This window comes from Liolophura sinensis, chromosome 7 (assembly GCF_032854445.1).
Source record: "Liolophura sinensis isolate JHLJ2023 chromosome 7, CUHK_Ljap_v2, whole genome shotgun sequence".
NCBI lineage: Eukaryota > Metazoa > Mollusca > Polyplacophora > Chitonida > Chitonidae > Liolophura > Liolophura sinensis.
In genome coordinates this window covers 40309948-40334022 of record NC_088301.1, presented here as the reverse complement: position 1 = coordinate 40334022, position 24075 = coordinate 40309948, and the positions used below count along the sequence as shown (strand labels likewise).

The 24075-nt window shown below is 40.0% G+C and overlaps 1 protein-coding gene across 2 annotated transcripts; it reads left to right on the top strand.

Annotated features, from left to right (window-relative positions):
* The first annotated feature begins 3422 nt into the window (after positions 1 to 3422).
* On the top strand, positions 3423 to 20824 carry LOC135471836 (pyruvate:ferredoxin oxidoreductase-like). 2 transcript variants are annotated; one of them, XM_064751221.1, is made up of 5 exons: positions 3423 to 3599; positions 5113 to 5191; positions 11700 to 11771; positions 13151 to 13258; positions 13733 to 20824. In XM_064751221.1, the coding sequence occupies exon 5, from the start codon at positions 13746 to 13748 to the stop codon at positions 19275 to 19277; it is 5532 nt and encodes a 1843-aa protein (XP_064607291.1). In that variant the 5' UTR covers positions 3423 to 3599; positions 5113 to 5191; positions 11700 to 11771; positions 13151 to 13258; positions 13733 to 13745; the 3' UTR covers positions 19278 to 20824. The 2 variants fall into 2 exon arrangements, with proteins under 2 accessions (XP_064607291.1, XP_064607290.1); XM_064751220.1 differs by having other exon boundaries at positions 3424 to 3577.
* The last annotated feature ends 3251 nt before the right edge of the window (positions 20825 to 24075 follow it).

Genomic DNA, 24075 nt, shown 5'->3' with positions numbered 1-24075 from the left:
GTGTGTACTCACGAAAATTGGGATGAAAGTGTGGAAGGCAAATAGGTTTCAGTGCCCTAACCCAATGAGGATACAGTCACCTTGAAATGAGCCGCTGCTGAAAGAGTAAGGCGCACTCACAGAAAGCTCCTGGTTTATAATTATGTTTTTCGTCGAGATTTAAGGAGCAAACATAATCGCAAATTTTAGCGACACCCCTTATTCATATATATGCGCTCTTAAAGCAGTTATTTAGGGAAATCCCAATCAAATTCCACATATTCAAAAAGACTGCGCGAGATAGGGGATATGTGTGTTACACTAGTCTCCCATGCATATGTTGTTGTCCAACATAACTATATATAGCAGTGACTTATATATAGCTGACTTTTTGGCTTCGTGGGCCGAAAACTAGAGCATGGTTTCTTCCTGAGGCATGTATGCAGACGAATTCAATCCCCAGTGTCGCTCCTTAAGCTTCATAAATTTCTTCACACTTCTTCTAATACAGCGTCAATCAAAGAACTTCGAAAACATACAACGCTTCAGAGTTGCACCACACCCATCTGACGCACAAAGCAACAACAGTGTATGATGTGTGACCGACAAAACGAAGATGTGTAAATGCAATTTAATTATTTCATATCGGATGTAGAGCAATGTAGGATTCTGATAACTATACAGACTCGATGACAAACTGCAGTGCACCATACTCGTCAGCTGTATCTATTATATGTGCCAGTACAAAAATTACCCTAATATGTATTAAGATGACATTAAAAATGTGTCAAAGTCCCTTACAGAATATTATACATCGAGATTTATTTAAACGGAATACCGGTGGCCAACATTATGGTGGGAGGAAACCGGGAATCTTTGATGTATATGTGCGGTTATATCACAAGACCTGCACTACAGAGCGAGACATATATTTTTGATTCACGATTTACAAGTCACAAACTTTAAAACTGTATACTCCATCATTTTTATTTCATCAGAATAATGAATAAATGTCGTGCGTACAGAAATAATAATGTGTCTTTCCAGCATGCATCATTGAACTCTTACAGTAGTAATTTCTTGTTTTATATAGGCCTAGGCCAACTCACTGTTCTTAGTTTTGTGGTTTATGTTCAGCAATGTTTTGGAAACTTTTTATGATTTGATATTGACATAGACTGTTCACTGTGGTTGACGACTGGTTTACATGCACGACTGTCTGCTATGATTTCTAGATTTATATCCTTTATTTATATACATATATATATATGCCTATAGAGTTGTATGTAAACAGACAATAAAGACTGTTTCATGAGGCGAACATCAGCGGGTACAATATAGAACCGCGAACGCACGAATTAGCTGTTTAAAGTACTCTCTAGAGTGTATGCGAATTTGACCTGATTTACGGCAGGCCCGACCCTTCCATGTCTGAGGCCGACGTTGAAGGGAAATTAGGTGAGGTCACAACGAGCATTTGATCCGCCAGTAGAATAACACTTCATCGTGGTTCACGGACAAGGCAAGTAGAAACATAGGTGAAAACCTCTGTTGTGTGTTTGCTTCGCAGTATCATCTTCTTATGTCACAGGGTACATGATATAGTCATCTTGGATACGCCATCATATTTTACCAGGGGCTATTTTGGTAGCGTGACGTATGCTTTCTAGAAAGCTGCTTAACAAAACATGTCGCTTCAATGGCAGACGTGGATGCGTTTTCTTTCGACGTACAGCTGAAAAAAGGTAGGACTGTGGCTCAAATTGGCCTTGTCGCGAGATTTCAGTGAGCTTTCAGAAATGTATAATTGAGGTGTATCATTTCAGGTGTTCATTTTTATCAATTATTATAATACATAAGTCGTTTGCGCAGTTTTTTGTGAAAGAGGGTCCCTCGGTCTGGTCGGGCTGGAGAAGAACTAGGCCATGCTGCGTACGCCGCGCAGCTCGTCGTCACAACTCTTGCTATTCCAGGTCAATGTCAGACTGATCGAAACTCCCAGGCACTTGTTTACTGCCGCTCTGCCAAGTCCAGGCCTACCGTTAGCAATAGCGGGTCTTTGTCACTACTCTCAACCATTTGCAGGACTCATCCCAAGCTTTTTCCTTCACTAAAATCAACAGAATCGCTCGCTGCAATTAGATGTTCTTATTATTTCAAAGGTAGCGTGCGTTAAAAGGGCAATGCGGGTAAAATTTACACCGTTTTCCCCCTTCTTTTCACAAGTCTTATTACAGTCTGGTCGAAAGCACATTCGTTTTCACCACATAGTACTTTACAGTGGGCTCGTTCAAAATGAAAACAGTGTGACTTACGGTTTGCGCCATAGACCAAGCTGTGGCATCCCATCCAACAAGAGTTTCTGAAATGCTGCAATTGCGTAAATTGTTGTAGGGTTTTAGAAAGACATCAACAGCCGGGTAAGAATTTCATTGGTGGAAAAAGGTCCTCAGGGCGGGCTCTATGATGATTCGAAGTGGTGTACGTGATTTTTGTCGCACGGGTAATGGCGAAAGTTTTCATAAAGCTGCACAAGTATGCCATTTACATATGGGACCCGTATCTAAGTAATGTATACACCGCTATAATGCGTGAAAAGAAAATCTTGGCGTATTCTTTGTTTTCAAACTGTCTTTAGTTTTGCAATGTATAGAGCCTAAGTATTACAGTAGCTACCATACATGTCTTCATTACTGCATCCGGACACTTAGAGGCCTGCACTTCAGTGATCCTTTGGTGACAACTGTGTACGTGCTCTTTAGCTACTTCTTTCCTCAGCCTATATGTTCTTGAACAATTACGCGAAATCAGTATACTACTAAATAACATTAAGAGTACCTTGAGATACAGACAGACACATACAGTTGCTAACTATTCAACCAGAGTAGGATGCATTCGTTCCTTGCTCCGAGACAAGGTACGTCCTACAGAGCTCACATGAAGTTCAGTTTTGCTATTTCAGATGCTTGTGAAAGGCCTATGTTTTTGCCATGTTCACAGTTGCCTATAAATTTAACTTCCTAGGTCTATAGATTTTCAAGAAATCTTCTCGCGTTACTTGAAATATATATAAATAAAAATACATACAGCTGATAGACAAAGGGCGGCGAGGTAAGTCAGAGGCAATGTACTCGCACAGTAGGCCCACATGTCGGCATAAATTATAAGGCGCCAGATGCTATTTTAAACGTTCACTGTCTACTTGGTCTTTGTAGGTCTTTGTGTCACAAGACGCTGTGAGCTCCAATTGACGCCATTACAGAAAAACCAGACAGTTCACTTCAGTTCTAACGAAATGGAGTTATCTTCTGCACTACAGACAGTTGTTGTTAACATTGTTTTGTTTTCCAATGTTGTTGTTGCACAGTTTTGACCCGGATATGATAGGGGGACACCTAGCGGCGCGTGAAACGCGTGCAACGATGGCATCTGAATTTGTTGCTGTTGGCAATGTGTGAAGAGAGGGCCTGCAATGTGGCAATCTCAAAATTAGTTAGTTTTTACAGAAATTTATGACTTACAACATCACACCAGTGTGGAAAAGTAGTTGAAGGTTGATTTATTTTGGCACTTTTTCTGTGACATACATTCATGAAAGGTACAGTTTTGCATCTGGTAATGTAAGTCTTTCATATTGTGTGCTTGAGGGCATCGGTTGTTGCTTTTGATCTTGGACCGATTCATTGGGACATTGTTTTTAGGTGGTCGATATTCATGACGCTTTTTGATAGGTTTATATGTGGCCAGGGCAGGTGTGCACACTCTGGTATGTGGTCTCGTTGGGGTTTTTATTGTAACCTTGTAGGCAGCATGTAAAACAGTGCGATGAAACTGATGTTATTCCTATTAGTATTAGGACATCATCCAGTGGAATACCATCATACTTATTGTCACCCAGACTGCAGGAAACATGAATTTTCATATTTAGATAAGATGGGAGGTCTGTTTGCTCAGATGTAACAGTTACAAAACTATTCCCACCAACTTTTCAAAATAGGTACGTTGGTGTAAATTTTATTCATTCTACATGCAGTATTTAGCTTACATGAATTACATGATGCATTTCTGAACCACTTAACACCAGCAAAGTACCTTCTGAAATCGCTACATGTATTGTGACAATCCCTATTTTTGTTGCCTAAAATCCTGCAGGAAATCAGTTGTGAATTTGTAAGTCTCCATGGAGTTTGACATCATTTGCTGCTGAAGACACAACAAAACATGTTAAAGTAAACAAGTCAGGTAGTTAAGTGTCTACTCTCAGATTCTACCATCAAGTCTATTTTTGAGGGCCCTTTTTAAGACTTCTAGACTTAATTGCTGTTTATTTTCATATAACAAATTAAGCAAAATACATGTTCCTCTAGAGTCACACTTTCATAAAATTATTCAACTTGGACATCAAATTTCTCTAAATAAGAGTCTGTATCTTTAATTAAATTTTTGTGACTTTATGACAAAATAGACTTTTTTAGTGTTAGATACTTTCTTTATACAGGTAACCTGATAAGAACGTGTCTCAAGCAACTTGAGTTGTTATAGAAGTATTTTAGAAAAGCTAAGCTAGTGGTTATCTCATAACAAATATTATACATAACACAATTCTAATTCCTGATGCTTAATTTATTAATTTATTTTTAGCTTGCCTGCACAGAGTGTAGGAATAACTTCTACCTGACAAGTGAATTACAAAACTCACAACTTCCTTTTTTGTGTATAAGAATGAATGTTAAAGTAAATGTCACGGGTAGTATCTCATAAAATACTGTGCTGCATATATTGAGCTGAAGTTTTACATGCCTATATTTAAGCACAGTGACTCATGTTGGTATCAATTATTGTAAATTACTGTAAATTATCAAATTAACGACTTCATTTCTTTATATGTATTGAGCTGAAGTTTTGCATTCATGTGTCTCCGACAGGTGAGCTCTTTGCTAGCCTTGCTAACAAATGTAATGTAAGTTCTGGAAATTGTTAGCAAGGATTAAGAGGACAGTTTTTTTTTATATCATTTTTGTTTGTGTATATGATTTCTACATAACAGTATATTTTTGACATGACATTTTGATTTTAAACTTTTCATCACAAAATCAAGTAAAACAGTTGTTAAATGTTGACTTTTTGTTTCAGGTTAACCACCCAGCCGCAGCACAGGCAGGGCTGCTGCTTTTCAGTTTCGAAACCGTCCAAGAAGGGACACTAATACTGAGTGAGTTTATTTATTTCAGTGCCATCAGTTCCTAGTATTGCTATCAACTTCATGATTATTCATGCATTATTAGTGCATCATTTGCATAGAATAATCTTAAAGTACAATCATTTGATATTCGTGCATGAAAATATACATATTAAAATTTTCATTATTGACAGTACACCTCAGATACTGTTGGTCCTTTATTTTTGGAGTCTGGAGTTTGGATAGTCAATTATTTATTGTAGATGTTGTCTATACTTTGTAGTGTTAATTTGTATTCCTGTACATACCAATTTGTGTTGCCTAATGTCTGGCTTTCTACATTTTCCCTTGTTTTTTTTGGGAGGGGCGGGGTTACGGTGGGGGGGAGAGGTGTAGAGATGGGACAGATTTTTTTAAATGAAGGTTCTAAAATGGAGGTGGGAGGAAATACATGTAGACATGATATAAGGTTAAAAACAACAAGAAAACAAAGAACAATTTATATTTGGGAATAATCAAAACTTGCAAGTTGCAGCTATGAAATTTTCCACATATGAACTATAGATTTTCCCTGTCTGAGGCTTACACTGAAACAATATCTTGATTGCCCTTATGATTGCTCTGTGGCTGAAGGTGCTTTGCCAGTGAGTGATGAAGTAAACAGAACCAAAAAATCCTGGGACATGCATACTCTGACAATTTCATCAAAAGTGAAACTGTGACAAAATAGAAAAAAGGAATTGAGTATTATTAACATCTTGATTTGTCCATCTTTTTAAAGTTAAGTTTATAATAAAAGTCTTCTTACTAATCTTACGTCCCAAAATTTGCTTTGGGGAAATTGCAGTGATCCTACTTATCTGAGAAGATGTGTATTAGAAACCAAAAGATTTATTGGTTAGGGACCCAAAGTTGACTGGCAATGTTAGAGTAAAATACTTTTTCGCTGTCTGATACTACACTGTTCATTTTTTGTTTTGTTTTTTTTTTTGAATACTATGACAACTCACTGTTTACATTTGTATTTTTTGAAGCTAATATTATTTTGCTTTTATCGTGTAAAATATTTTGTATCCAAAGATGTATGATATTCGTGTATGTTCTCTGTGGGGAGAAGGGTATGCAAGTTGTAAGAACTTATCCCTGATCCCAGTGACAATTGTCAGTAAAAATAAGTTTAAAAGAATTGGAGTACATATGAAGTGATTTTGATATCCACTGCCAAGGTATCAATAAAGTCACTAATTTGTTAATTCTTGGTAATTCCAAGATAAAAGGGTAATAAAGTAGATACAGATTGCAAAGGATGGATGATGTTCATCTTGCTAGAAGACTGTGGAGTAAGATTCATATTTAAGGCATGTTGAGTATTAAGATGAATTTCATTTAATCACTGCCTTTTATCAACTAATCTGCTGAATGTTAAACTGGCACACCCAATGACAGGTCGACAGATGTATTTTGATCCAAGCCTCTCAGCATGCATAGATGGTTTTATGACAGACCCGTCTTACATCTGTGTTTAAGTAACCTACTTACAGCTTAGGAATACAGACATGTTGATATTATTTGCTCACATGCACATTTAGAAGTATGTAATGTGTACTTGAAAGCAGACGAACATGGCGATCGCAGCTCATGCAGGCTGGAGGACAAAAGAACAAGACATATCTTTTCAGGGAGTGTAAGTTCTAGCATTTGTTTTTTTCTGCCCTGACTGTTGCTTGCTGTGACTGACATGTATTGCTGCAGGCAATTACGCAACATAACCAGGTATACGATTATACTGTTTGCTAGATTTGAGGCAGTACGTGTAGACCTCAGCCTAATCCATGTTACATTATAAGTTTTGCATACATGTAAAGCACAATAACACAAGGGTGTTCCATCATTGATGCCCTGTGTGGAAATTATCATAAACTACAAAATTCATGTCTTTTTTTTGTGCATTTAAGGTTAAGATGAATGTATTGAGCTGAAGCTACTGTTTTGCATTCATGAGTGTGTCCCCTTCAGTCATCTGACATCAGACAGGATTTACTCCCTGTAGGTTTCTGGTTTTGTTACTGTCAGATGACTGACATTTTGCACACTTTTGGGTGTGGCGGGGAGGGGGGATTTCTCTCCTCTGAAATGCCTCCTTTTTTCACCTGTTTTTGAACATACCTTCTAACACCAATATAAACCAAAGTAAGTAAGGATCAAAACTATTTTTCACTTACGAAATAATTTTGAAAATCTTCATATACTTCCTTTTCTAAGTAAAATTTTTAATTGCACTTTATCCTTTATAATATTGTTTCGCACATATAATGCACATAATGGACTTTTTAAGGGTATTAGCAGGCTAGTGCATTGCTGACTGAATGACAGAGAACCCATTTCACATCTTTGTGGGTCTTTCCTTTTTCTTTGGCATTTACAGTGTATTGTTAAAATAACGTATTTCTAATTGAAATTTTCCCCGTAAGAAGATTGGTTTGGTATGTAATGATTAAAATACATATGCCTGCACATCACATTTCTATGATTCTAGAGTATTATTACAGGCCGTTGTGTGAACGCAGTGTAACAATGTCCCAGAGCTTGCCCACATCTCAGCCTGTTGTAGTGATGACGAAATGACAAACAGAATATGGTGAACTTTGATCTACCAGTAATGTGTATGGTACTCGGATTGAAGACATTACATATATCATTGTGTACATAATGTTACTTACAAAGGTATACAGTAGCATAGGAAATGCAATACAGTGGTAAGGTACGTGTAGCTCAAACTCAAAACGCTCTGGTTTATTATTAAATTTGTCAAGGGACAACATTTGTCTTTGGAACAAATCATGTCAAATTTTTAAAAAAAATGGGATCACTGTAATACTTTTTCCTCAGATGAGCATTTAACATGCCTTCAGGATAGATTTTTACTTCACTTCAAACACTCCTGCATTTGTACGAAAATTTATGAGATTTGTCTTGCAATTAATGGCACTTCATGTTGCATGAATTGATACTACTTTTCTTTGAGTGATGTTTTTCTTAGTTCTGCAGTTCAACTGTTTTTTGTTTCTTCTGGCACTGAGGGCTCAAAAGGATTAAATCTAGTTATGTAGCTGGCTTTATAAACCTCGCTGGTATGTTGTCTGCTGGTAATATGAAACCTAGCTTTTATTTTTTTATTAAAGAATAATGGAAGAAATTCTTGTGAAATATACTAACTAATTTAAACAACTATTCCATCATTAAATAATATGTTTGGGATGGAAAAAAAACATTTAATCAACTGCATGTTTATTTTTCAAAAAATAGTGGCACTTATTAGTGCCATAACTACATGTAGGTGGAGGGACTATATGCGTGTAGACTTTCATGTTTTTCTGGCAGTCATCTTTCTGAACTTTCATGGTGTATTGACTTCATCATATTAAAGTAAAACTTGGTACATGGCTTCAGCACAACTAGTTACATGTACAAATCATGGTTGAGTTGTGAGTCATTTCAAATATTTTGAGCAAAAGTATAGCCATTTTTATACTCAGGGCATAATCAACCAATGTTTGTTGATAGGCCTGTGGGCTGACAGTTGGGAAAATTTGAATGCAAAACCAAATATCACGGGGTAAAAATGTCTACAGTGGGAGCTGTGAAAGTACTGTCTACTTCATAGTGAGCTGGTACTTAACCTATGTCACATACTTTGAATAAAAGCATGTGCATAGATATTTAAGTTAGTCCATAATCAGACACACAAACCTTGACTTCTCATCAAGCACAAAACTTTAAGTTTGCATCTCTGAAAGTATGTTTGTGAGATCAGTCCCCAGTTGCGACAGTTGTGTCTCCAGTTGGAAACTTCATAGCAAATTATCGGTCAAGTTCGACATTCATTGTCTTTGTTTTCGACAAAATTATGGCCATATTTGTTTCAGTTATGGACTTCAGCATAAACATGCTCTTTTCAATTATGACAGTTATCTCGATTTGTTTTATAACAGTCAATCATACTAAATTGAAGTTTAGTACATGGCCTAACAAGTACAAGTTAGTGATCAATTCCAAGTTTGGAAACGTCAATATGTTTGTTTCCAACAAAATTGTGAGCATTTTTGTCCTGTTTTGGATGTTTAACATGCACATTTTGCTAAATGTACTGGCCGCCAAAATAATATTGTGGGACATGTACATGCACTGGCTGCCAAAACAATACTGTGGGACATGTACATGCACTGGATGCCAAAACAATACTGTGGGACATGTACATAAACTGGCTGCCAAAATAATACTATGGGACGTACAGGTACTGGCTACCAAAACAATACTGTGGGACATGTACATGTACTGGCTGCCAAAACAATACTGTGTGACATGTACATGTAATGGCTGCCAAAACAATATTCTGGGACATGCATTGGCTGCCAAAGCAATACTGCTGGACATGTACATGTACTGGCTGCCAAATCAGTATTCTTGGACATGTACATGTACTGGCTGCCAAAACAATACTGTGGGACATGTACATGCACTGGCTGCCAAAACAATATTATGAGACATGTACAGGCTGCCAAAACAATATTGTGGGACATGTATTTGTACTGGCTGCCAAAACAATACTGTGGGACATGTATTTGTACTGGCTGCCAAAACAATACTGTGTGACATGTACATGTAATGGCTGCCAAAACAATATTCTGGGACATTTATTGGCTGCCAAAGCAATACTGCTGGACATGTACATGTACTGGCTGCCAAAACAGTATTCTTGGACATGTACATGTATTGGCTGCCAAAACAATACTGTGGGACATGTACATGCACTGGCTGCCAAAACAATATTATGAGACATGTACATGTACAGGCTGCCAAAACAATACCGTGCGACATGTACTAGCTGCCAAAACAGTATTGTGGGACGCACTAGCTGCCAAAATAATACTGTGGGACATGTACATGTATTAGCTGCCAAAACTTTACTGTGGGACATGTAAATGTACTGGATGCCAAAACAATACTGTGGGACATGTACATGTACTGGCTGCCAAAACAATGCTATGAGACATGTACATGTACTGGCTGCCAAAACAATATTATGAAACATGTACATGTACTGGCTGCCAAAGCAGTACTGCTGGACATGTACATGTACTGGATGCCAAAACAATACTTTGAGACATGTACATGAACTGGCTGCCAAAACAATACTGCTGGACATGTACATGTACTGGATGCCAAAACAGTACTGCTGGACATGTACATGTACTGGCTGCCAAAGCAATACTGCTGGACATGTACATGTACTGGATGCCAAAACAATACTGTGGGACATGTACATGCACTGGCTGCCAAAACAATACTGTGGGACATGTACTGGCTGCCAAAACAATATTATGAGACATGTACATGTACTGGCTGCCAAACAATACTGTGGGACGTGTACAGGCTGCCAAAGCAATATTGTGGGACATGTATTGGCTGTCAAAGCAATACTGCTGGACAGGTATATGTACTGGCTGCCAAAACAATATTGTGGGACATGTATTGGCTGTCAAAGCAATACTGCTGGACAGGTACAAGTACTGGCTCCCAAAACAATATTGTGGGACATGTCCTGGCTGCCAAAGCAATACTGTGGGACATGTATTGGCTGTCAAAGCAATACTGCTGGACAGGTACTTGTACTGGCTGCCAAAACAATATTGTGGGACATGTATTGACTGTCAAAGCAATACTGCTGGACAGGTACATGTACTGGCTGCCAAAACAATATTGTGGGACATGTCCTGGCTGCCAAAGCAATACTGTGGGACATGTATTGGCTGTCAAAGCAATACTGCTGGATAGGTACTTGTACTGGCTGCCAAAACAATATTGTGGGACATGTATTGACTGTCAAAGCAATACTGCTGGACAGGTACATGTACTGGCTGCCAAAACAATATTGTGGGACATGTCCTGGCTGCCAAAGCGATACTGTGGAACATGTACATGTACTGGCTGCCAAAGCAATACTGTGGGACATGTACTTGTAGTGGCTGCCAAAGGAATGCTATTGGACATGTACTGGCTGCAAAAGCAATACTGCTGGACATGCACATGTACTGGCTGACAAAGCAATACTGTGGGACATGTACATGTTCTGGCTGCCAAAGCAACTGTGGGACATGTACATGTTCTGGCTGCCAAAGCAATACTGTGGGAGATGTACATGTTCTGACTGCCAAAACTATACTGTGGGACATGTACTGGCTGCAAAAGAATACTGCTGGAAGTGGACATGTACTGGCTGCCAAAGCAATACTGCTGGACATGTACATGTACTGGATGCCAAAACAATACTGTGGGACATGTACATGTACTGGCTGCAAAAGTAATACTGTGGGACATGTACTGGCTGCCAAAGCAATCAGTATACCAGTAAGATACCTAATACTAGTTTATGTAAAGTGCAGAAGTCTGCAAAATATTCTGATTGCAACTCTCTAGACTAATTGCTGCTTACTTTACCAGTTCACATTATGGGAGCATGGGTTTATTTCTATTTTTTCAGGCTGGAACCAAAACAGGGAACCTTGCATCAGACTGACATTCACCTCTGAAGGGGTTTTGATTCTCAGTTCAGGTGAGTCTAGTTGGATCTTAAGTATTTGTATGGATTATATTTAAGATCCTTAAAGTACAGTGCCTGCAGGGGAATTTGTATGGTGTGGTATATTATTTTGTTTATTTTTAAGTTAATGTGCATTAAAGTATGCTGGAGTATGTCTGCTGTACATACTCCACAATACTGGGAGACTGCATGTCTTTATTGTATGTCAAAGGCATTAAAGTAGGGAATATAGGTCGCTGTACGTCAAGGATCTTGAAGAATTAGCATTCAGATTCTGCAGAAATTACTTTTGCCTTGCTGGAACCTGCAATCTGCACATGTTACAGTTATGTGGTAAACATGGTGCCCAGACAAAAAAGGATAATTTTCATGACTATTATTTCAGAATCTACTTAAATTTCAGGTTATGCTGAAATGAGTGAAAATCTTTTCTTTCAACTTTCAAGCATTGTGTATGTGAAAATCTCTTGAGTATGTTATTATCGACACCAATGAAATATATAAATAAACGATCTAGTACATGTGGGGCACATCAGGAGTTAAGGATGGTATTTATGGAATACTCACTTGTCTTCTATGCACAGTGCTTATATGTACAGTGCTTATATGTACAGTGCTTATATGTACAGTGCTTATATGCGTATATGGAGCATAACTGAAGTTGAACTGTGTGCACAAACAGAAAAGAAATATTTCTTAATAGTTTGTCGTATTGAAATTACCTAATTCCTCAACCTTTTCGCATATGAAAGAGCGACTTTCAGTGCAATTAGTGCAAATTTTTAATTTAATTTAGGAGACACAACTACATTGGTTGGGTTTGCCAATTTCAGGGTTTCACAAAAAATATGATTTTATCAGTCAACACAGAATAACGCCTTCAGAATATGCTTGAATAGACACCTTGCAAATATGGGAAAAGATTGAATTACATTTTCTAGGCTGAACTACATTTTCTAGTATCAATGAAGGTAAAGTTTTTAGACTTGAAGTACTGTAGATGTTGGCAAAACACTGCCTATACACATGTAGAGATGTAAATGAAAAATATGCATTGTACAGGCCATCATTAAACAATCCTTTCATTGGGGTAAAACAGCTCTATCCAAAAATAGGGTTGGTTTGTTCGTAGGGAATTTGCTTGTTTTTTTTTTAGGCGGGAGGATTTTGCTTGGAACATGCTTAGTTGTTTCCTTTTGTTTTTATCCTGGCTAATTAAAGAGAATGGGAAAAAACTCTATTACAGAATCCCATCAAACATCCTGTAATAACTTAACATTAGAGCCCTTTTTGGCACAGTCAATTTGGCTACCCCCAGTAAACATATTTTTAACGTTGGCCGTGCATATCATTATGACATTCAGCATAGGGAAAATGTGTTTCATTTGTAGGCCCAGTTTAGAGGAGGAACTGAGAGTGCTGACTGGGTTGTACATGTACATTGGGCAAAGTTGACTTGTGGACAATTTCCTGTAACACCAGTATCACATGTGGTGAAGGTATTAATTGTTTATAATTTAAACTACTGTTGCGAATTCCCTAATGTGTTGTTCATGTATGTGCCCAAACCTGAAAGTTCATAGCAAGAAATTCATCATTTTGATTTTCTTTTTTAAATGTCGTTTCAGAATCAATTTTTAGTGTGGCTATAAACCATAGTCATTCGCTCATTTGATCCTGGATTTTTAAGATGGATGACCAGTTCTCAAAACTGGCAAATTATCACCACAAATTTTAGTGTATTTGAATAACTATGTAATTTCCTTGAGCATAAAAAATCAAATATTTGATTTAGTTCGCTGACTGACAGATGTATTTTACATGTTATTTGAAAATGGAAGATGATAAATATTATAAACTTATATTGTGTTCACAGTTTGAAAAGACACATGATATTTGTAGCATTCTTGTCTGTGAATACATCCTTGAATAAATACAAGGAAACTATTTCCTTTTTTCCACCTTTTTTCCAGATCACTTTCAGCTATGTGGAAAGCTGTCGCCTCTAAAGCCGCCCAGGCTCCCCTGTGGCGGCAGGGGAGGTCCATGTACAAGGTGTTGCCAAAGCAACCTGCCCGAGCATGGCGCCAAACAACTGTCCAGGCAGCAAGAGCCATGGCGTCTTCTACATCAGATACTCCAAAGAGGACAATGCAAACAGTGGCCCCAATGCCACAGTTACAAGAGAAAGAAGTCTCTAAGACAGCCCCTGAATCTGCAGAAAAGTATGTTGCTATGGATGGCAATGAAGCAGCAGCTTATGTTGCCTATGCTCTGAGTGATATTTCTTTTATCTATCCCATTAGCCCTGCCACATCAATGGGAGACCACATGGACAAGTGGGCAAGTCTGGAGACAAAGAACATCTTTGGATCAACCGTAGATGTTAACATGATGCAGTCAGAAGGTGGAGCGGCGGGTGCTCTTCATGGTGCAGCTGCAGCAGGGGCTCTAAGTAGCACTTTCACTGCATCTCAGGGGCTCCTTCTCATGATCCCAAATATGTACTTACTTGCCGGGGAACTTGTTCCCACAGTGTTTCATGTCTCTGCTCGCACTGTCTCTAAGCATGCCCTCTCCATTTTTAATGATCACTCTGATGTCATGGCCACTAGACAAACTGGCTTTGCCATGCTATGCTCAAGTTCAGTACAAGAAGTAATGGATCTTGCTCTGGTGTCTCACATTGCTTCAGTGAAGGCAAGATTGCCATTTATGCACTTCTTTGATGGTTACAGAACATCAGCAGAGGTTTCAAAGATTAAGCCAATACCATACTCGGCAATGGCTGAAATCTTTCCAGACGACCTAGCACAGAAGCACTTAAGAGACTTTGCCTTGAATCCAAACAAGCCAATGATAAGAGGTACTGGCCAACGGCCAGACATCTTTTTTCAGTCCACAGTTGCAGCCAACAAATACTACAATGAATGCCCTTCAATCGTGGAACAAACCTTGGAAGAAGTGTATGCAATCACAGGGAGAAAGTACAATCTGTTTGACTACCATGGCTCACCCACAGCAGATCGAGTGGCCGTTATCATGGGATCTGGAGCAAAGACCATCGAAGAAACTGTTGACTACCTGAATGCCAAAGGAGAAAATGTGGGTGTTGTGAATGTTCATTTGTTCAGACCCTGGTCTTCCAAGCATCTTTTGGCGGCCATACCACAATCAGCCACCAAGATCGCAGTTTTGGATAGAACACGAGAAGATGGGGCTGCTGGGATGCCACTGTTTCTGGATGTCAACGTTGCCTTCAGTGATGCCAAAAGACAAGCCCTAATAACAGGTGGCCAGTATGGATTAGCCTCCAAAGAATTTACTCCTGAAATGGTACAAGCAGTCTTCGAAAACTTGAATGCAGAAAAACCTAAGGAAAGTTACGTGATTGGAATTGAAGACGACGTGACCCACACCTCCCTCCCATATGGGGCTCCACTTAAAACCATCCCTGAGGGTACCAAGCAGTGCATATTCTGGGGTTTGGGATCAGATGGCACAGTGGGAGCTGCTAAGGAAGCCATCAAAACAATTGGCCTGAACACTCCCCTGAAAGCCCAAGGACATTTTGTTTATGATTCTCATAAAGCTGATGGTGTCACGATCTCACATGTACGTTTTGGACCAGAAGACATCAAGAGTGAGTACACAATCCACTCAGATGCAGATTATGTATCATGTGCCCACCCCAGCTATGTCTACAAATTCAATCAGTTGCTGGAGCCACTCAAGCCTGGAGGAACCTTTGTCCTAAACTCACCTTGGGTTACGATGGAGGAAATGCAAGCCAAACTGCCGGCTCTCATCAAGCAACAGATCGCTGAAAAGAAACTTCAGTTCTACAATATTGATGCCATTGGACTAGCTGCAAAAGTGGGCCTTGGAAAGCGCATTAACATGATCATGCAGGCGGCTTTTTATGAGCTGTCTGGTGTCTTGCCAGTTGAAGACGCAATGCAGTTGTTAAAACGCTCCATTGAGAAGTCCTATGGCCATAAGGGACCAAAGATTGTAGAGAGCAACCAGTCTGCAGTCGACAGTGCAAGGAAAAGCATTCAAAAGATTGATTATCCGTCATCTTGGGACAGAAGTGATGCCAATGCTGCGAAGAAAAGTGCATCAAACGAGCCAGAATTTGTTGAAAAGATCATGCACCCAGTGTTGGCGTTAGAAGGAGATAAATTGCCTGTCAGCGCCTTTGAACCTGGCGGTTACATGCCTATTGGAACTACAGAGTATGAAAAAAGAGGAATTGCTCCAAATATCCCAGTGTGGATCCCAGATGCCTGCACACAGTGTAACTACTGTGCCATTGTTTGCCCTCATGCTGTGGTTAGACCATTTTTACTGGACAAAAATGAAGCCAAATCTGCTCCACCTGGGTTTGAAGCAAGAAAAGCCAAAGGTGGTGCTGAAGTGTCTGGCTTTAATTACACTATCCAAATCTCACCAATGGACTGCACAGGTTGCGAAGTGTGTGTTGAATCTTGCCCAGATGATGCTTTGTACATGGCCCCATTTAACGAGGTGGCAGAGAAATATCGTCCACACTGGGACTATGCTATTAAGCTGGACGAAAAGGGAGAAATTGGTGACAAGTTCACTGTGAAAGGCAGCCAGTTTGAAAAGCCATTGATGGAATTTTCAGGAGCCTGTGCTGGTTGTGGAGAGACGCCTTACATGAAGTTAGCAACACAACTGTTTGGGGATAAGATGGTGATTGCCAATTCCTCTGGATGTTCTTCTGTATGGGGTGGAACAGCAGCGGCTGTGCCATTCACAACATCCAAAGATGGCAGGGGACCAGCATGGGGCAGATCACTTTTTGAAGACACAGCTGAGTACGGATTCGGTATGATGCTTGCAACCAAACAGAGACGTAGAATGTTGCAGAAGGACGTTGAATTGGCGATGGAAAATGTTCCCCTCAGTGAAGAGCTACACAGTCTCTTTGGAAAGTGGGTTAAAAACATGGATAGCTCTGCCCATTGTGATAACTTGGCCCCAATGATTGAAGAAGCCTTGGAAAAAGAGAAGGACAAAGACCCAATCTTACAGAGACTACACCAACAGCGGGATCTTTTCCGCACACAGTCTCATTGGCTTGTTGGGGGAGATGGCTGGGCATATGACATCGGATACGGGGGCCTTGACCACGTAATTTCGAAAGGTGAAAATGTTAACATCTTGGTTTTGGACACTGAAATGTACTCCAACACAGGAGGTCAGGTATCAAAGGCCACACAGCTATCGACTGTAACGAAGTTCGCGTCCTCCGGGAAGCGTCATGTCAAGAAAGACCTTGGAATGATGGCCATGTTGTACGAAAACGTGTACGTTGCTTCGGTGGCTTTGGGTGCCAACATGAATCAAACCGTGCAAGCGTTCAAGGAGGCGGAGTCTTACAATGGCACATCAATTATTATTGCCTACTCACCGTGCATTGACTGGGGCATCGAGATGAAAAACATGATGCACGAACAAAAGGAAGCTGTAGAAAGCGGCTACTGGACACTGTACAGATTTGACCCACGGAAGGCAGATTTAGGACAAAATCCTTTCCAACTTGATTCAAAAAGAATCAAAGGAGACTTGCACGAGTTTTTGCATCAGCAAAACAGATTCCAGCAGTTAGTTCGAAAGAACAAGGATGAAGCTGCCTTGCTTCATACGTCACTGCACGATATATCATCCCATCGTCACAAGAAACTACTTAAGATGGCCATGGATGAACATGAACTTCTAGAACATCTGAAAAATTTACTGGGAGAAGAAGTGTCAACTGAGAAATCCATTATTCTCTATGGTTCTGAAACAGGCAATGCAGAAAACTTGGCCCATGTGTTTTCAACGGAATTAAAAAGGCGGGGAATAAGGGCAAAGTGTCTTGCTATGGATGACTTCGACGTTGAGGAACTACCATCACAAGCCAACGTTTACTGTATCGTAGCAACATGTGGGCAGGGTGAATTCCCAGGCAACTGCAAGAACTTCTGGGAACAGCTCTCCAAACCCGATTTGCCTGCAGACTTCCTGGAAAATACTAAGTTTGCTGTCTTCGGCCTTGGTGACACTTCATATGTATTTTACAATGAGTCCGCAAAGGCCTTTGACAAGCGTCTGGAAGAACTCGGGGCCCAAAGGATTCTTGACATTGGGTTGGGAGACGACAAAGACGATGAGAAGTACGAAACTGCTTGGTCCGACTGGTGCCCCAACCTGTGGAACGAGCTGGGCACTCCTCCACCCCCACAAGAATTAATGCCACCAACATATCGTGTGGAGGTTGATACGACTGGGTCTGTTTCGGCTCCGAAGGACGCTATCGTTCCATCAGGCTACAAACTCGTCCCTATGACCAAAAATGTTGTCCTGACGCCACCAGACTACGATCGTGACATTCGGCACTACGAGTTTGATTTGAAGGAGTCCGGAATGCAGTACGCAATCGGAGAGTGCCTTGGAATCTACCCTCACAACAACATAGATGAGGTGATAAACTTTCTGGCTGAGTGCAACATTGGCCCAGATAATGTTATTACCCTTGAAGACACAACTGGACGCAAAGACCCGCTACCGGCGGTTGCAACAGCCAGTCAGCTTTTCCAGGAGGTACTTGATGTCTTCGGCAGGCCCAGCCGACGATTCTACGAAACACTTGCACTTGCGGCTACAGACGAAAATGAGAAGAAAGAAATTGAATATATCATCAGCAAAGAAGGAACTGAAAAGTACAAGGAAATGATAAGTGAAACGACGACTTTTGCCGATCTGTTAAGAAAATATCCCTCTGCAAAGCTGCCCCTGGACTACATGGTGGACCACATACCAAGAATTAAACCTCGCCTGTACTCCATCGCTTCAGCTTCTGAAATGCATGGCGATAAACTCCATCTGTGTATTGTAAAAGATGACTGGACAACACCTTCTGGAAAATACCGCAGGGGTCTTTGCACCCACTATTTGCAAAACCTGGGTCTTGGTGAGTCACCAGATTTCATTTCTGGTAAAATCAACGCTGCAGGAATCACCATTCCGGACTCACACAAACCACCATTTGTCATGGTTGGACTTGGAACTGGTCTTGCCCCATTCCGAGCCTTCATTGAAGAACGTGAAGTGTGCCGCACTCGCGGAGAAGACGTCGGAGAAATGGCTCTGTTCTTCGGTGCTCGTCATAAGAGGACGGACTACACATACGGCGACGAACTGGAAGAGTACCATTCGAATGGCAAAGGTGTGCTTACCGTGCTGTCGAACGCCTTCTCCCGTGACCAAGCTCACAAGATCTACGTACAAAATCGTATCCAGGAACATCCAGAAATTATCTACGACTACTTGATGAAGAAGAAGGGTTATTTCTACCTGTGTGGGCCAGCAGGAAACGTGCCCCCGGCTGTAAGGCAAGCCGTCGTTGACGCCTTTGTGAAAGTTGGCGGACACAAACCTGAGGAAGCTGACAAGATGGTCACCGACATGCAGATTGAAGGCCGTTACAACGTTGAGGCTTGGTAACATAACCGTTACATAGACCTGACTCAACATAGAAACAGTTAGAAACATTCCTAGGCAAATTTTCAGTATGTGTGAGACTCAATGGATTTTTCACGCGATGTTCCTCCAGCAGATGTACTTTCAGTTAGGGTTAAATTGCGTGTACGTCGCAGACACTGGAAGACTATGAAAAACTCTGTTTCATCAGTGCCATTATTTTATCAGTGCCATTATTTTAGTGCTATTATTATTTTCCTGAGTATGTTTTTGTTCCCCATTATTAGTTTTACTTCACGATAAAAATTGTCTTCAGGGAAAGCTATTTGTTTTTGAAGTGTTTACTGAGATGTATAATAGTGTTTAGTAACCTGTATTACGGTGTCTCGGAGAATTTAGTTTCGGTAGTGACTTACAATCATAAGTCTGTTACACTGATTAAACATAGCTCTAGTTACATCACTGAAGCATATAAAACAAAGTATAGTGGAATGAAGTCTAGAAAGTTGTATTATGTACCTTATTTAACGGAAGGTTTACCAAGTTCGTGTAAACCGGTACGTTGTAAATACTACGGAGATCCACACTTGTCTCTTGTGGGCCTTCAGAATATGTTTGTTGATCTGTCCCTTTTGGAATTGGCTTGTATTGTTTGTTACATTTGATGAAAGTTGTAACTGAGGTTGATGAGCAAGACATAGTTTTATGTCATGAAATGGTCTTCGATTAATTGGCTAATTGGCTTGTCTTTGTGTAATGACGACAATGGCTAAATGTTTACTTCTAAGAGATCCCCGTCTCACTGGAGTACATAAGAGTGTATAGGTGTAAAAAAAAAGAAACTTGTATTTTATTCTGCTCAACTATGACGCTCCACAGATTGTCATGACATCTAGGTTTAGGACAGTCTTAACGTTACGTTTTGCCTGTACTTAATGATAGACTAACAATCTAAATTGAATATATTTTTGGTGTCGATTGGCATTATTTTGCCATAAGTAATATACAGTCTCCTAACAGTTAAGGTTTTTCACTGTGTCATCTGGAGTCGGCGTATATTGTGACACCGGACTGATCCACCTTTGACACTGGAGGGAATTTACTTGTGACGCCGCATGCGCATGAATTATATCCACAATGAAGGATTTTTGAAGTTGTCTTAAATACTTCATGTTCAGTCAAGTATAAATGAACTAATGCTTTTGTGAATGACTTGATGAATACAAACGTTTTGATTTTGCATGTCATTGTACTCTTGTTTTTTTTTTTAAATTCCTTGCTGTGTTCCTATATGCGTATAAATATTTAGTATTGTATTATTAGTAAATACCTAATTGTCTCCATTTCAAATCAGTTGTCTCCCACTGAGTCTTTTTTATTTATCTGCGCGTGATGTTGATGGTGTTATACTAGATCAAGTAAAAACACACCTGATATAAATGTAAGTTGTTATAATATGAATAGACCTTGGATGAGGTCACCAACAGTGTAACTATTGTACATATCTTTTATGTATTGTTTCGGTGAGTGGAAAAGCAAAATAAAAATGCGAACTTTTTTGAACCGTATAACTTTGACGCTATCTTTGTTTTTCTCATATGAAATACGAGTCCCGTTTGTACAAAAGCCGATTTCAGTGATGTTTGGCGTTGCTTTATGTATATAAAGCACAGTTGTGTAATTCTTTACCTTTACCAATGCCGAATGTGGCGATGAAATGGATGAAAGAGTAATCCAGTAATTACTTGTCGGGTTCTCGCTGGACTATTTACATGCAGTTTGATGTGATTTCTGACCCTTGACCTATTGAGTGTTATGTGTTCGAATCCAGCTATCGCTGTATTGGTTGGGGCATGTGTATAACAGTAAAGAGGTTAGGTAGCTATGTGTAGGGAGATGGATGATTTAGTCTGAGTACTACTAGTGTAGGGTTCCTGAGTGAATTTTTTCTGATAATATACACCAATCAAGATAATAAATACTGCGGAACTTGATAAATCATAGGAATTACCCCGACACGAATTTTGCACAAACTCTTGGTCTCCACACTGGTGTTTCTCGATCCATTGTCACACTTTACCAAGTCCCAGTCTCTCGTATACCGTTTTTTGTCAAATGGCTTTGTAAGTTTTTATTCGGTTCATAGAATGATATAGGTGACGTGATTCACTAAGAATTCTACATGGAACGAAAAATTATATTAGAAGATGGTGGATTCTGCAGGAGAAGTTAGGTTTCCCAGATTTCATCATCATAATTGTATGCGTTAATGCATACGAACAATGACCCAGGAGACTTCAAAAATGCGATCGCTGCGATTTCAAGTCTTAGCTCATGCTGGCTTCCTCCTTGGTTGTACGTGGGCAGGACTTCCAGCAACCTGCTAATCATCGTAGGTTTCCTCCAGCCTTTAGTCGCTTTGCTCCCACAATAATACTGGCCACCGACTTATAAGTGAAATATTCTTAAGTACAGCATAAAACGTCAATCAAATAAACAAAAGGATTGCCAGCTCTCCCTGATTCGGCCGCGCCTTAGTTTATCCTGGATTTGTCAGATTCTTGGTGAAAGTCGGTGGGTTCACTCCAGTTTCTTTAAACCACCGCATTAAAAGTGACAAATGAACATGGCGTTAAACACCAGTTAACGAAATAAATATAATGGAATTGACCAGTATAAAGGATATATATAATGCCCTTTATTGCTTCACCTTGCCAAATAAGAAAAAAAAAATTTCCGGTGAACATCATTCTCTGAATTTCTAGCCAGTATAGTCTTGTTTATTAACACAAATGGCGTAATCACGATGTCATTAATAGTGTATGTATATCTTTAACAACATGGAAACGGAGTGGAAACAGTCTCAGTATTGTGAACATAACTGAAATCATACGGTTTCACACAAGGATTGCCTTTTCGGTATTCAGGTATACATGGGGATAAAGTGCTTCCTGCTTACTGTATGAGACGATCAGACGTCTTATTTCGAAGCAAACAACTGAGTATAGCAAAGAACTACCGGTATATGAGTTTTGCCCATGGAACATTAAATGGTCGTGTTACTGTTTTCCACAAATATATGGTGTCACGTGTGGGAACTTTTGTCAGTGGCCTGCCAAAGATCCAGGTTTTAGACAGGCACGCCTCCGCCCATAACATGCACTTACCGCCACCGTTTAAGTGAGAAGTTCTGAGAATGGCGTTAAGCAACAAATGAATAAATATATACATGCGGGATATAAGAGTTAAGGCATATAAGTGAAGTTCACAAGTAAATTAAAGTGCATCTGACCACATCAATATTTAAACTTCAATTAAATCATCATCAGGAGAAATGTGCTGGGGAAAAAATAAGAGTCGAAAAACATTCCTTACGATGTACTTTGTTATATGCTATGCTTTGAACTATATTTATATCGGATCACCCTGATATATACAAGCATATCTATATACACCTATACAGTGTAGGCCTATGCATGTTTCAGCGCGTAAAAAAGTCACAAGGTCGCCTATAAACGATATTGTGGATAATATAAATCATCCCTATCACGCACAGCGTGAGGGCGAATATATGATATGATCTATGCAGTCGGCATTGTGAAGCTCAAAAGACAACTGCATAAATCTACTACGCAGTTAAAGCAGAATGTGAAAACGAGGCGACACTGAAAACGAGGCAGATTACACTTAACAAGATGCAAATATGCGTCAGTTTGCCTAAGCACGTGTCTGGGGTGGTGTGTACGCATTTGCAGACACCATAATGTATATACCATTATACATAACACGGTGATCAAATGTTTGTTACGTCAGCTTTTGCAATTGATCTGTTTAGAAAATGTAATGGCAGTCTTTTAAGTATACATAGCCTACAAGCAACCCAGTTTATGAATAGAATTATAACTCGCCACCACCGCCACCACCACAAACTTCGCCATTTTGGTAGGCCCTACCTAACTCCGTAAACAGCGGTATTGTACTCTTTCCAGCACATGCGCCGCCCTCTACATAGACTTTTTACATCACTGCCAGAACTAGCAAATTTTGTACAGAAATCTTGAACAGCGCCAAGGTAACTGCATGGGGTCATCGTGATGAGGCAGGAAGAAGGCCTAATATAAGGAAATAGCAAGTAAATACTTTCGCGCGAGGACAGAAGTGGTAGGGCTATAAGTCTACACAAGTCCATTTGCACGACTTGGCACAAGCTCTAAATACCAAGCTTGTCGATATGTTTTTCAGGCGTGGCAGTGATGCAAAGCCAGCGTGGAGAGCGACACATGCGTTGTAAGGAGTAAGCACCGGCATACACCCTAAGAAATAGCTCGTGCTCTTATAGATGGCGCCAGTGTGGCGCTCACTTAACCCAAGTCGGTTCAAGATCAGTATAATGCGCGCCTTCTGCGCAGCTACCGAAACGTCTGAATATATACATGTAAAGTAAAACATTTAGTGGAATTATACTTAGTTTATTAAGAACAGTACAATGGCACAAACCGTTTAACAAGGTCAACCTACCATTCAATTTTTGTACGTTGTGCTAAAGGCCATCTCAAGGTTGTTCAATAACGTGCTTGATATGCGGAGTTATTTCCCCTTGGACGGAAAGCCGACGTAAACAGTGGTCCCAACACTGAAGGAGGACCCGTTACACACTATAGACTCTACTTGCTTTCTTCAAAGCTGTAAGTCCTCGGTATGTTATTCGTAAAGAACTAATGATCGTGCAAAACTCACTCGCCAAGCGAGGACAGAAGACATCGAGTAGGGACTATTTACGATGAGCCTGTGACGAATGGGTATTCGTTGGCTGCATCTTACC